Source organism: Oncorhynchus masou, chromosome 16, assembly GCF_036934945.1.
Source record: "Oncorhynchus masou masou isolate Uvic2021 chromosome 16, UVic_Omas_1.1, whole genome shotgun sequence".
NCBI lineage: Eukaryota > Metazoa > Chordata > Actinopteri > Salmoniformes > Salmonidae > Oncorhynchus > Oncorhynchus masou.
Genome location: NC_088227.1, coordinates 12,020,239 through 12,034,673, shown reverse-complemented (window position 1 = coordinate 12,034,673; position 14,435 = coordinate 12,020,239). Strand labels below are relative to the sequence as shown.

At 41.2% G+C, this 14,435-nt stretch overlaps 1 protein-coding gene across 1 annotated transcript in view; it reads left to right on the top strand.

Moving 5' to 3' along the window:
• The first annotated feature begins 193 nt into the window (after window positions 1-193).
• Window positions 194-14,435, top strand: part of LOC135557473 (serine/threonine-protein phosphatase 2A 56 kDa regulatory subunit alpha isoform-like) — a 134,190-nt gene continuing 119,948 nt past the window's right edge. The window contains exon 1 of the mRNA XM_064990743.1: window positions 194-1,265. Within this exon, the coding sequence (XP_064846815.1) occupies window positions 1,121-1,265 (145 nt within the window). The 5' untranslated portion in view covers window positions 194-1,120. The remainder of the gene's footprint in view (window positions 1,266-14,435) is intronic.

Here is a 14,435-nt window from a genome sequence, read left to right as displayed (position 1 = left end):
TCCCCGCTTTCGTCCGATGACGTCATGGGCATTTGCCCGGTGCCCGCGGGCTCAGAATCCGCCCATTGTCACATGGTTTAGAGCCCAGTCTTTATCGAATTCGATTGGTTAAAAAGGCATGGAGCGTGCAAGTTCCTACATTTTTGTTGGATACTGGCGTTGCCTGTCAATTACGTACATTCGCGTCACAAAATGCAACCTCGACAACGACGCGAAACTGTTTACGGTTGCAGAGTCTACAGTGTTGTGGCTTCTGAATGGATGGGTTTTATCTAACGAATCTATTGGAAAAGTTATTGTTGAGGTCCGAGCATAACTGAAAATTCCTTATCGGGGTGTCAGAGCAACTCGATGAACAGATAATTCCGACTAAATGGACACGGGAAAGTGCTGAACATGACTCCATTGGCGCCGCTGTTCTTCCGATACGAACGTTCCTGAGTAACTAACGTTAGTTCGAGGTTGCCAGACTTCATTCGTCTAACTACGGCTACAAGACACGGAATATAGTATTTATTTTCTTCTGAAAATAGTATGAATTTCATCATGAGAGTTCGCTTTAAATTGTAAATGTTCATATTATCTAGCTAGCTAACTGTGCGTTTTAACACGTTAGCCAAGAAGCTAGCTAGCGGTAGCATTTTTTTGGTCTGTCATTTACAGTACATGGCATAACGTTACTTGTTTTCTCTGAAATAACTAGTTAGCTATAAAAATGACAACACAAGCAACAGGTATATTGCAGAAATGACAAGTTAACAAATACACCCAGAAATTTAGTTAGGCAATGTTTCTGTTGTCAGACAATTAGTTAGTTAACGTTAGCCTAGCAACTTTGGCTTGTTAACGCGTAACGTTCGTTTTGTAAACAGCTCGCTGGACTCTCAACAAGCGGACCGAATTATGCGGGCTTTACATGGAAACTGATTAACAAGCTACACTAGTGGATCCAACACGGAGAAGAGGTGTTCTTTGAAGCTTGCGGTTCACTCCATTATTTCAAGTTTGAGAATATGTTGATGCGGCTGGGCTGGGAGACATAGCCTACGTGTGGTAACCTCTGAATCTGTCTTTGGTGCACTTGTGAAACATATTTTGACGTTATAGTTCATGCACCACAATGTCGGCTATATCTGCGACTGAGAAAGTGGACGGGTTCACACGAAAATCAATGAGGAAAGCCCAGAAACAGAAGAAATCTCAAGGGTCGTCCCAGTTCCGAACTCAAACTCTTACCGAGCTTTCACCCTTGCCGCAGCTCAAAGGTAAGACCAACTACTAGAGGATTAACAATTCGGCCTGAAATAGTGTCAATGAAAGGGTGGTGGTGTAGTGTTGATACTTTCCCTTTACACCTGCAAACGTACTCAGACATCGATCTGTATAGGGATACAAATGTGTTGGTGGTGAATGCAACGCCGAAGCTATGTGTAGCTAATAACAGTTGCGATGACATGCATATTCAGCTTCTGTTCCTGGGCACCCAGCTGTGATCCGTGTTCAGGTGTGCTCACAAGGACTGAAGGCAAATCCTTGTAAATTAGGCTACATTGAGCTGATGGGTTTGATCTAATTGCAGATACTGTTGTAAATTGTACACTGCGTACGTTTAGTTGGTGCTGATCTCTGTTCTGAAATCTTCTCTCCGCCGGTGTCAGTTCCTCCATTCTCAGAAATGGCACCGTTGTTGTGCATGGTATCTGTATTTTGACAGAGGGGACTGTGGGGAGACACAGGTACAGATACATGCATACGCACACACATGCTAGCACATGCACTCTACACATACGTACATTGTAATATTGTTGTATGGTGGTATTATACATTTTCTATTGTAGATATGTAGTGGTGTAATAATGTTGTACTGCATTATCTTTCGTTTTATATCTGATGCAAGTGCCTTAATGTGTTTGGACCCGAGGAAGGATAGCTCATGGGGATCCCTAATATACACAAATGCATGTTATTCCTGCCAGCTACATATTGTACCATACTACTATCACGATTCACCTGGATATTTGTTGATTAATGAAGTATGTGGTTATTTTCCTGTATGAGACATTTGGTCCTGAGGCCAGAAAATTACATTAATGTCTGTTTTGAATACATGCAAGCAAGCTACAGAGCTCTCTGTAAACATAGGCCTACTACAGTATTTAATAACTTTATATTTTTTGTTTTGGTAAAGGGAAGCCTGTGTATTAAGGCTCCCAAGTGGCACAGCAGTCTAAGCCACTGCATCTCAGTGCTAGAGGCCTCACTACAGACACCCTGATTCGAATCCAGGCTGTATCACAACTGGCTGTGATTGGGAGTCTCATAGGGTGGTGCACAATTGGCCCAGCATCATCTGGGTTTGTCTGGGAAAGGCAGTCATTGTAAATAAGAATTCTTAACTGGCTTGCCTAGTTAAATAAAGTTTTTTTTTTTTTTTTTTTATCTGTCCCTTTCTGAGAATTTCAACCCAGTTGCAGAGAGTGATACGTTTTGTACACCTTGGCAGCCAGGATAATTGTAATCTGTTCTAGCTACTGTAACTTGTGTTATAGGATATTTCAAGATTGATACTTTAAACAGTTGCCTCTAATTTCTATAGTCAAATTCCTCAATCCAAAACTGTCAGACACACATTGAAACCTATGGGGATCAGGTTGCTTCATACTCCAGTATTATTGGAGTTGATGAGAGAGGTTCAGAATACCAGAATCCAAAACGCTCTGCACTTTTAAGTGCATACTTTTATCTTCATTCAGGAATTTTGCCAAATTCAGTCTTGGCTACATATCTCAATAACACGTGTGAATTGAGCAACAGTGATGAACTTCCCTTTGTCAACTCCACATATTACAAGGTCAAGAGCTTGGTTGTTATCTGATGGGCTCCCACTGTGGATTGTCTGTCCCCAGGTCATGTGTACAGTTCATTATAGGAACTCTCCAAATGTAGCTTAATGGCATCTGTGTTGTAATGACAATTTGATCTTTAATCTTGATGCAGAGTAATAGAGATTTTGGCACAAGCCTGTCTGGGAGAGAAATGTCAATGTATTCAGGAATAACATGTGTCCATAAATTTGAATCAATGTGCTTCCTTTCAACTTAAGCGGCCATTTTGAAGACTCAATTCACCCTGTCCTCACAACTACTGCATGGTATTGTGAAGACTCCTGAAATGTAATTTTCTTAAGCAAAACCTCTCACTGATTTTAGCAGTCAAGTTCAGACAAGTAGCCTTCCAACATGTTGAAATGGTAAGGGAAAAGTGCAGACACACTCAACCTTGGGCCTACATGGCATTGACTTGATTACTGCTGCTTGTGGATTGATGAAATGCTTGACTGGTTGTTATTTGTGAGGTTTTGTCTTTGTTTGGTTAGAAAGGTAATATGCAGTTAGTTATACATAACACTGAATGAAGGCATTGATGGATATTACAGAGTAACGTGTCATAAACGGCCCCACACCAGCGGGACCAGAAGGACAGGTGCAGAGGGAGAGACCCTAGGGGGCTTTAGGCTTCCCTCAGTGGGGTGGTCTCCCACCAGGCCTCCAGTGTCCGGTCTGGAGCGTTGGAGCGGTCTACTGCGTTGCAACCTAGCGGTGGCAAAAGCCCTGGTCACTCCTAGAAAGCCTATGTAAATTACAATTGCCAGAACAGCCCAGAAAATGAAAATAATTATGGAAGTTTTGGGCTGTAAAATGAGATTATTATGATCAAGTTTGATCCCCTCGGTTATTTTAGAGTCACGAAGGTCCTTAGCGAACATTTTTTGTTGTTGGTGCCATTCAGCAATATGGCGCGCTTCAAATTCAATCAGGAGTTTTCCATAGGAATACATGGATGACGTCAGTGCTTTCACTATCTATTGGTTTTAATGTCTATGGGGAGCACATGGTAATGGATAAACAAGCTCTTTCTGAATAGAAATCGAACATTTCTATGTTGGCATCAGTATTCATTTGATCATGGAAAGTTCTTAGACTAATTATTTTAATTGTTTAATATCTAGTAGTTATATAGTAGTAGACTAGCCTAGTATGAAGTTTCATGGCCCTTTTCTATTCTGATAGTTGTAGTCGACCATAACCTCAAAGCTACTTTTGTATTCTTACATCTGTGAATGGGTGGCATTTTTTATTAATGACGTCAGACGGGTTCAGCTCCGGGTGGTGATAATGCTGGCGTGACTCACTGCTTTGAATGGAGGATTGTGTAGAGGGGTTTGGTGTGTGTGTGTATATTTATTTATTTTTCTATATTTTCATAAACTGATAAAACACAGGTACAAAAATCAAGGTGACTTACAAAGATGAGGCCCAAGTGCAAAAGAGGGTAATGTAGTGTCCACAACTAAATAATCATTGTGGAATCTGAAAAGACACATATCCCAAAAGCATGATGGAGTACTACGTGCACATGTTAACAGAAAGTAACCAGGTTGGTAGCTTGCGTGTCATTGTAACAAAGTATTTATAAACAAAAAATCTAAAATAAATAGAAAGCGTGGAGAGGGTATTCTCCGCTGCTGGCCTACTAACAAGGCACCATCGCATGAGCCTGAAGCCATAGACTCTGTCCAAACCCGTGTTTCTAAAAGTGAATTCAAAGGTCTAAGTCCTTTTATGTTTCATTTTTACTTAATTCTAAGTAAGTCACAGCCTATATGTGCAATTTAGACTATAATGATTTAATACAACAAAATATTGTTTAAATGCTGAGTGCTCAATGTTCCTGCCAGCCTAGTGTCACACTCGCCAATGCTTCACAATGTATTTCTTTGTAGTCTATGGCGTTGAAATAATTGAGATAATAGGCTAATAATATAGCCGAAAAAATTTTTTTAGACTACCTGTCTGGCTCCTGACCTATTATTTAGTGTTTTATGTGCTGTTTAATATGACATGTAGCCTATTTGAGATGATGACCACTTAGTCACCTTTTGGTTTTATAAAAAATATTATCATTCAAGTCATATGGTTTGGTTCCAAAACCAAATGGTATGCTATGTAGTCACAAAAATAGATGGGTGTTGGTTAAATTGATTTTAATGAATGAAGTGAAAGTTGTCGTGAGCAAGGAGCGGTTTCTTCCTGTGAGCAAGGAGCGTTTTTTTAGCGGAACGGTTGGAAAAGACATGAGTTGAATTATCGACTGCTCAAGTCTGCTCACATACTCTGGTGCCAAGTAATGTGATGTTTTTTCAGCCTTTCAGACAGAATTACCTGCAGAATGATTGACTGTCCCTGTAAAGTTGTGCAAGAATGCATGCTTATTTGAGTGACTTCAAAGTAATTAGGCACAGTTGTTTGCTGTGAGGAAGGGAGCTAACTGGACATCTTGCTGGGGAGGTGATTGCCATGACCGGCATGTGTGTGTCAGACAAGCTTCTGATTCCCCCACCAACTATCTCTCACTTTCCCTTCCTCCCTCTCTCTTCTTCCCTCTCTCTCTGGAGCAGAGAACTTAGCCTACCTCTCTTGTGTTGCCTAATCTGTCCGTTCCTCTGACCCCCTTTGTCCCATCTGTGAGCCTGTAATAGCAGAGCTAGACTAATGCATGAGTGAAATGGGTTGCGCAGAGGAGGAGTAGCTCACCTCTTGTGTTGGTGTAGGCTCTGATGTGTCAAATGAGCGGTGGTTTTTGTGGCCAAGTTCAATTGGGGCAATAATGTATTTGCAGTTAGCCGTGCGTGGGTGTGTGTTTGACTCCCACATAGAGGTTTACCCCGTGCTCATTTGATTGCTGACTGTGGTTCCATCTGTGGTTGAAGTCCAAGGAATGGTTCCCGTTTGCTCCCCAGAGGACTCACTCTGGCTCTCCCACTTGTTTCCAATCAACTACTTTTTAAATAACTCACCCAGGTCGATTTGCTGTTTCACTCATATTGAAATATTCCCTGGGTATAAAGATAGGTGGCCTGTTTGGATTTAAAATAAATCAATACTCTTGACAGGAAGCAACGTCGTTGTGCAGCTCTGATTTTATAAAATTGTCTTAGCTGTGTCTGCACTGATAGGGGAGCGATAGCTTTGGATTCATACAAATGCCTCTGTCATGAATAAAAAGTGATTTCCTCTGGAATAGTCCTGAACAATTAGCCCACACACGTGGGCCTATTTCCTAGAACACAAACAGCTTGACATTGCTCATATTTCAATGCATGCTAAAAGGCTTGCCTACACATCTGAACCTATTTGCATTATAACATATATCCCACAGTCTACGCGTCATGACAATTAGAGGTCGACTGATTTATGATTTCTACGCCGATACCGATTATTGGAGGACCAAAAAAAGCCGATACCGATTAATCAGCAATTTTTTAAAAATGTATTTGTATTAATGACAATTACAACAATACTAAATGAACACTTATTTTAACTTAATATAATACATAAATAAATTCAATTTAGCCTCAAATAAATAATGAAACCGGTTCAATTTGGGTTAAATCATGCAAAAACAAAGTGTTGGAGAAGAAAGTAAAAGTGCAATATGTGCCATGTAAGAAAGCTAACGTTTAAGTTCCTTGCTCAGAACATGAGAACATATGAAAGCTGGTGGTTCCTTTTAACATGAGTCTTCAATATTCCCAGGTAAGAAGTTGTAGTTGTTATAGGACTATTTCTCTCTCTACCATTTGTATTTCATTAACCTTTGACAATTGGATGTTCTTATAGGCACTTTAGTATTGCCAGTGTAACAGTATAGCTTCCATCACTCTTCTGGCTCCTACCTGGGCTCGAACCAGGAACACAACAGCCACCCTCGAAGCAGCGTTACCCATGCAAGGGGAACAACCACTCCAAGTCTCAGAGCGAGTGACGTTTGAAACACTATTAGTGTACACCCCGCTAACTAGCTAGCCATTTCACATCGGTTACACCAGCCTAATCTCGGGAGTTGATAGGCTTGAAGTCATAAACAGCGCAATTGCTTGAAGCATTGCAAAGAGCTGCTGGCAAAACGCACAAAAGTGCTGTTTGAATGAATGCTTACGAGCCTGCTGCTGCCTACCACTGCTCAGTCAGACTGCTCTATCAAATCATAGACTTAGTTATAACATGATAACACACAGAAATACGAGCCTTAGGTCATTAATATGGTCAAATCCGGAAACTATCATCTCAAACAAGACGTTTATTCTTTCTGTGAAATATGGAACCGTTCCGTATTTTATCTAACGGGTGGCATCCATAAGTATAAATATTCCTGTTATATTGCACAACATTCAATGTTACGTCATAATTATGTAAAATCCTGGCAAATTAGGCGGCCCAAACTGTTGCATATACACTGACTCTGCGTGCAATGAACACAAGAGAATTGACAATTTCACCTGGTTAATATTGCCTGCTAACCTGGGTTTCTTTTAGCTAAATATGCAGGTTTAAAAATATATACTTCTGTGTATCGCTTTTAAGAAAGGCATTGATGTTTTTGGTTAGGTACACATTGGAGCAGCGATACACACTGCATCGATTATATGCAACACAGGACACGCTAGTTAAACTAGTAATATCAACCATGTGTAGTTAACTAGTGATTATGATTGATTGTTTTTTATAAGATAAGTTTAATGCTAGCTAGCAACTTACCTTGGCTTACTGCATTCGCGTAACAGGCAGGCTCCTCGTGGAGTGCAATGAGAGGCAGGTGATTAGAGCATTGGACTAGTTAACTGTAAGGTTGCAAGATTGAATCCCTGAGCCGACAAAGTAAAAATCTGGCATTCTGCCAGGCAGTTAACCCAAGGCAGTCATTGAAAATAAGAATGCTTTCTTAACTGACTTGCCTAGTTAAATAAAGGTGTAAAAAAAAAAAAAAAAAAACAGCCAATCAGTGTCCAAAAATACAAATTTTTGGACACTTGAAATCGCCCTAATTACTACAGACACCCTGGTTCGAATCCAGACTGTGTCACAACCGGCCGTGATTGGGAGTCCCATAGGGCAGCGCACAATTGGCTCATCGTCATCCGGGCTTGGCCGGTGTAGGCCATCATTGCAAATAAGAATTTGTTCTTAACTGACTAGCCGAGTTAAAGGTAAAATAAAAATTGTATGTGTGCCATTCAGAGGGTGAATGAGCAAGACAAATATATTTAAGTGCCTTTGAACAGGATATGTTAGTAGGAGCCAGGTGCACCGGTTTGTGTCAAGAACTGCAATGCTGCTGGGTTTTTCTGTGCGTGATCAGTGGTCAGCCACCCAGAGAAGATTCAGCCAAGACGCAACTGTGGGAAGCATTGGTGTCAACAAGGGCCAGCATCCCTGTGGAACGCTTTTGACACCTTGCATAGTCCATGCCCTGACAAATTGAGTGCCAATGGGATGCAACTCCATATTAGGAAGGTGTTCCTAATGTTTTGTTCTGTGTGTGCGTGCCGTACCAGTGAAAAGTTTGGATACCTACTCATTCCTGTGTTTTTCTTCAAAGTAGCCACCCTTTGCCTTGATGACAGCTTTGCACACTCTTGGCATTCTATCACCAGCTTCATGAGAATGCTTTTCCAACCATCTTGAAGGAGTTCCCACATATTCTGAGCACTTGTTGGCTACTTTTCCTTCACTCTGCGTTCCAGCTCACCCCAAAACCATCTTAATTGGGCTGAGTCCAGGTGATTGTGGAGGCCAGGTCATCTGATGCAGATCCCCATCACTCATAATAGCCCTTACACAGCCTGGAGGTGTGTTTTGGTACCTGGTCCTGTTGGAAAAACAAATGATAGTCCCACTAAGCGGCAACCAGATGGGATGGCGTATCGCTGCAGAATTGTGTTGTCGTCATGCTGGTTAACTGTGCCATGAATTCTAAATAAATCAGTGTTGCCAGCAAAGCACCATCAAACCACCAGAGATCATCCATTCACCTACTCTGCGTCTCACAAAGACAGGTCGGTTGGAACCAAAAATCTCAATTTGGACTCATCAGACTAAAGGACAAATTTCCACCGGTCTAATGTCCTTTGCTTGTGTTTCTTGGCCCAAGCAAGTCTCTTCTTATTGGTCTTTTTTAGTAGTGATTTCTTTGCAGCAATTCAACCATGAAGGCCTGAATCACGCAGTCTCCTCTGAACAGTTGATGTTGAGATGTGTCTGTTACTTGAACTCTGAATCATTTATTTGGGCTGTAATCTGAGGCTGGTAATTCTAATGAATTTATCCTCTGCAGTAGAGGTAGCTCTGTCTTCCTTTCCTGTGGTGGTCCTCATGAGAGCCAGTTTAATCATAGCGCTTGATGGTTATTGCGACTGCACTTGAAGAAACTTTCAAAGTTCTCTACTACATAATGATTGGCTAAAGATAATGCAGAAATCACAGTATAACAATCTTGGGAACTGCTACAGCTGTATAGAAGCTCCTCTTCCTTCCTGCATTGGAGATGCTGGAGTGTTTATAGCCCCATGTTGTGTGAAAGATACCGAAATGATGACTCACTGGGAGGCCGGCATGGTTGCCATGGCAGCCAGAAGCCCTGCGAGGTATTTCGCAAAGCATGTTTGACAAATTTGAGATTTTCCCAAAGATAGCTGGCTTCATTTGAAGTCAGACTTCAGAGGTGTTTTAAAGATGGATCTGATCAAAACCCTGCCAGTCTTGAAGCGATTGGTCTTCAGGGGTGTCGAACACGGATTACTTAGGTAGCTAGCTTTGCTAACTCGTATCCTGCTTTGTCAAATGCACATAGATTGATAGGCTTTGTCATGTGACTTGTTTCCACTGTGTGTGCCAACAGACCGGGAATCAATTCATATTTATTTTTAGATCAAAGGGGTACGACATGCGGCTTTCATGTAGCTCAGTGGATGAGTCTGTCTCTTTTTATTAATGTGAAAACTGACTCATTTGCAGTAGATCCCTGTCAAGTGGTAAATATGAGTGCTCTCTGTCGACCACAACCTCCACAATCATCCATCACTCTCATCACTTTTATTGTTATCACAGCCTGGGTGCTATGGCAGGCAACTTCATTCGGAATCATTCTTTGTGTGTGAGTGCACTCAACCTTGGGTCATGGATGTGACACTGGGTGTGTAACCACAGGGTTGGGAGATTGCCCTGTTGATGATTATGTAATAGTAGAGCAATACAAATGTAAAGCTTATAGCTTTTTACTAGTACTACATGTAATAAGTTAATCAGCTGATAGGCCAGACTGAACAATGCAAAACACCATGCATTTTATTTCCCCCAGGTGATTAGTTGAGTATGGGACATGATCTGGTATGCAGTCTAGTGGTGTAATATCATGTCTCACTCTACAGGAGGCCAGACCTCTAAGCACAGCCCCGGCCCCCTCATTCTGTCCGGCTGATAGACCTCTTTCTCAGAACCCAGTAACACCTACTCAAGTGACACAGTGTCTCATGGACGGAACCGTCGTAATGTGAGTAAAAGAACCCTGTGCTACAGTTACTGGGTGACCGGTGGGAGTAACACTTTCAGGACACAAATTGTTATGCCCAAAATAAACTTAATGAAATTGATTGCCATTCCTTCCAGGTTCTTTTTTTTCCTTCTCTCTTTTAAACATCACTGGACTGTGTAAAAGCTCTGGCCAGTCCCTTATGAAGCCCAGGGTTTTGTTTGTTGTGTTTTTTTTATATTTTTATATTAGAAACCAGGCTGCGGGGAACCTGCTGAGAGTCCACTGGTTGTATGTGTGGAACCTTAGTTTGCACTGACTAACTCTCCAGTACATTATAGCGTAGAATAAGTAATGCTTAGCAATTACAGTGAGTGACTGAAGGGAGCATATTCTTTAGAACATATTGGACAGATGTTTAGAGTAGATAGAATTTTGTGGGATCACACCTGCAGTTGAGCCTTTTTTACACTTCGCAATCTCAAGACCTATTACATGATCAGTTATGCTGTCATTTCACTATATTCATATAACCCTATAGTTCTTCCTTTGTTAGAAGCTAACCAATGTCTTGAGATTTCTGCTAATTCTCCTCTCCTGTTCTTGCCTGTATTACTCAAGTTAGATATAAAAGAGCAGTCGGCAGGTTACCTTGGTGTTTTTGGGCTAAGGGACTATGGTGGTCTGCTTGAAACATGTTGGTATTACAGACTCTGTTAGGGACAGGCTGAAAATGTCAGTGAAGACCCTTGCCAGTTGGTCAGCGCATGCTCGCAGTACATGTCCTTGTAATTAGTCTGGCCCTGCGGTCTTGTGAATGTTGACCTGTTTAAAGGTCTTACTCACATCGGCTACGGAGAGTGTGATCACACGTTCGTCCGGAACAGCATGCATGCTTCAGTGTTGCTTGCCTCGACGCAAGCATGGAAGTTACTTAACTTGTCTGGTAGGCCTGTGTCACTGGGCAGCTCGCGTCACTGCTTCCCTTTGTAGTCAGTAATAGTTTGCCAGCCCTGCCACATCCGACGAGCGTTGGAGCCATTGTAGTGCGATTCGATCTTAGTCCCGTATTGGCGCTTTTCCTGTTTGTTGGAGGGCATAGCGGAACTGCTTAAAAGTTTTCGGGTTAGAGTCCCGCTCCTTGAAAGCGGAAGCTCAACCTTTAGAGGTAGACCCTCCCTCTGCTTTGAGAGACACAGCTGCATGTGAGCAAAGATAGTTAACTTCTGCAGGGACATATACAGGATGCTACCCTCCACAACATAACCTTCACTCCAGATCAAAACTCCAAACCTACAACCTAATTTGGCACAAAATAACCTGGAAAGAATAATTATATCAAGGATTCCTTTTTCCAAGCTATACAGAGGATGTTCTGGCAAACAAAGTCCTGAGAACCTGGAACTGCGACAGACCAGATACAACTTCAATTAGCACTGAGGTGTGAAATGAAAGGTGTCGAAGCCTTTGAGCCCAACAAATGGGCAGGCTATCCCACTCAAATCCAGAGGCCTTTGAAGCTGTTCAGAGACCATATTCTACAAGAAATCATCTCCAGAAATAAAAGCTTCTCCCAAGTGGATGTGACACCTACCCTCGTTGCCTGCTGCACTGTTGCTTGGATTCCACTTGGCGATCTGTTCGCTGTCTGCCCTGACTTGTGTACCCCCCCTCTCCCGAGCTTTTGCTCGCCTCCAGCTCACAGGCACTGTTGGGGCGAGTGACTCTGAACTTACAATGGCTAGCCCTAAGTCATTATGTTTGTTTTCTTGTGCATCTTGCTATTTGCCTCATGACTCCTGCATGCTTTGTTGACTATGGACTTCCTTGTTTTTCCCAACCTTTGGACAAACTATGTTTGTTCCCACACTCAGGACTCTATATTGGTTACACAGACTTTTGGCCTCCCATCCTACTCTAACCACCTCTCGCCAGCTTTGTATTCATGTTTCTTGATGAAATTGCTGTACAATATGATCTTTTTGCCATGTAATGCACATTCAAATGTCATATATCAACACTGCAGAGCTCTCCTTGTCCTCGGCCGTGCCTTGATTGAATTACTGTTGACGATATCTTGAAATGTGCATGTACACCCTGGCCTATATACTGTTGCGAGCCCCAATTCTGACTTGTGCGCTGATATCTGCTTCACTATTTTCTGCACGTTAACACTAGAATCTTACTACCTAAAATTGATTAATTGAAAGTGAATTCGCAGCTAAAATCCAGATGTGTTGGACATTACTGAGTCGTGGTTAACCTGTCTAGGACTAGCGGAACCTCCTCGGCAACAGCCAGGGAAAGTGCAGTGCGCCAAATTCAAAACAACAAATATCTCATTAAAATTTCTCAAGCAAGCAAGTATTTTACACCATTTTAAAGATTAAATTCTCGTTAATCAAGCCACAGTGTCTGATTTCAAAAAGGATTTACAGCAAAAGCACCACAAACGATTGTTAGGTAACCACCAAGCCACAGAAAAACACAGCCATTTTACAAGCCAAAGAGAGGAGTCACCAAAAAGCAGAAATAGAGAGAGAATGAATCACTAACCTTTGATCTTCATCAGATGACACTCATAGGTCTTCATGTTACACAATACATGTATGTTTTGTTTGATAAAGTTCATATTTATATAAAAAAATCTCATTTTACATTAGCGTGTTATGTTCAGTAGTTCTAAAACATGCAGTGATTTTGCAGAGAGCCACATTTAATTCACAGAAATACTCATAATAAACATTGATAAAAGATACAACTATTATACATGGAGCTTTATCTAAACTTCTCCTTAATGCAACCACTGTGTCAGATTTTTTTTTTTACTTTGGAGAAAGCAAGCCATGCAATAATCTGAGTACGGCCTTTAGACAACAAAGCAGCCAAAAAGATACCCGCCATATTGGGTAGTCAACATTACTCAGAAATAGCATTTTAAATATTCACTTACCTTTGATCTTCATCAGAATGCACTCCCAGGAATCCCAGTTCCACCATAAATGTATGATTTTGTTCGATAATGTCCATCAGTTATGTCCAAATATCTTCTTTTGTTAGCGCGCTTGGCAAACAAATCCAAAGCGCGTTCAGGTCGCACCGAACGTCGGACGAAAAGTTCAAAAAGTTACGTTACAGACTGTAGAAACATGCCAACCTAAGTATGGAATCAATCTTTAAGATGTTTTTAACGTGTTCACGCTACACGTTTCCCAAGGGCACCCCCCCCCCACCCCCTCAACTCAAAAAGTGGCGCACAGAATGCAAAAATATTCTTAGAAATATTTAACCTCCACACATTAACAAGTGCAATAGCTCAAATGAAAGAAACACCTTGTTCATCTACCCAGCGAGTCAGATTTGTAAAATGTTTTACGGCAAAAACATAGCACATATGTATGTCAAAACACCACAAAGACACAGACGATATGTAGCCATTTTGTCGAACATGCAATCACAAACGCAGGATTAAAAGAAAAATAATTCACTAACCTTTTGAAAATCTTCATCAGATGACAGTAATAGGACATGTTACACAGTACATTTATGTTTTTTTTCAATAATATGCAATTTATATCCATAAATCTCCGTTTGCATTGACGCCATGTTCAGAAAATGCTAAAAAAATGTCAGAAATTTATAGATAGCTCTGCCAGATAACGCCAGATAACAGCAATACACATTATAAACTTTGACTAAATATACATGTTCCACATATACAGTGCCTTGCGAAAGTATTCGCCCTCCTTGAACTTTGCGACCTTTTGCCACATTTCAGGCTTCAAACATAAAGATATAAAACTATATTTTTTTGTGACGAATCAACAACAAGTGGAACACAATCATGAAGTGGAACGACATTTATTGGATATTTCAATACTTTCGCAATGCACTGTAGTTAGAAAGATACACCGCTTCTTAATGCAATCACTTTGTCACATTTCTTTTTAACGTTACAGAAATCGTTTACTATTCAATAATCTGAGACGGCGCTCAGACATAAGCAATATTTCTCCGCTATGTTGGAGTCAACAGAAACACAAAATTACAACATAAATATTCCCTTA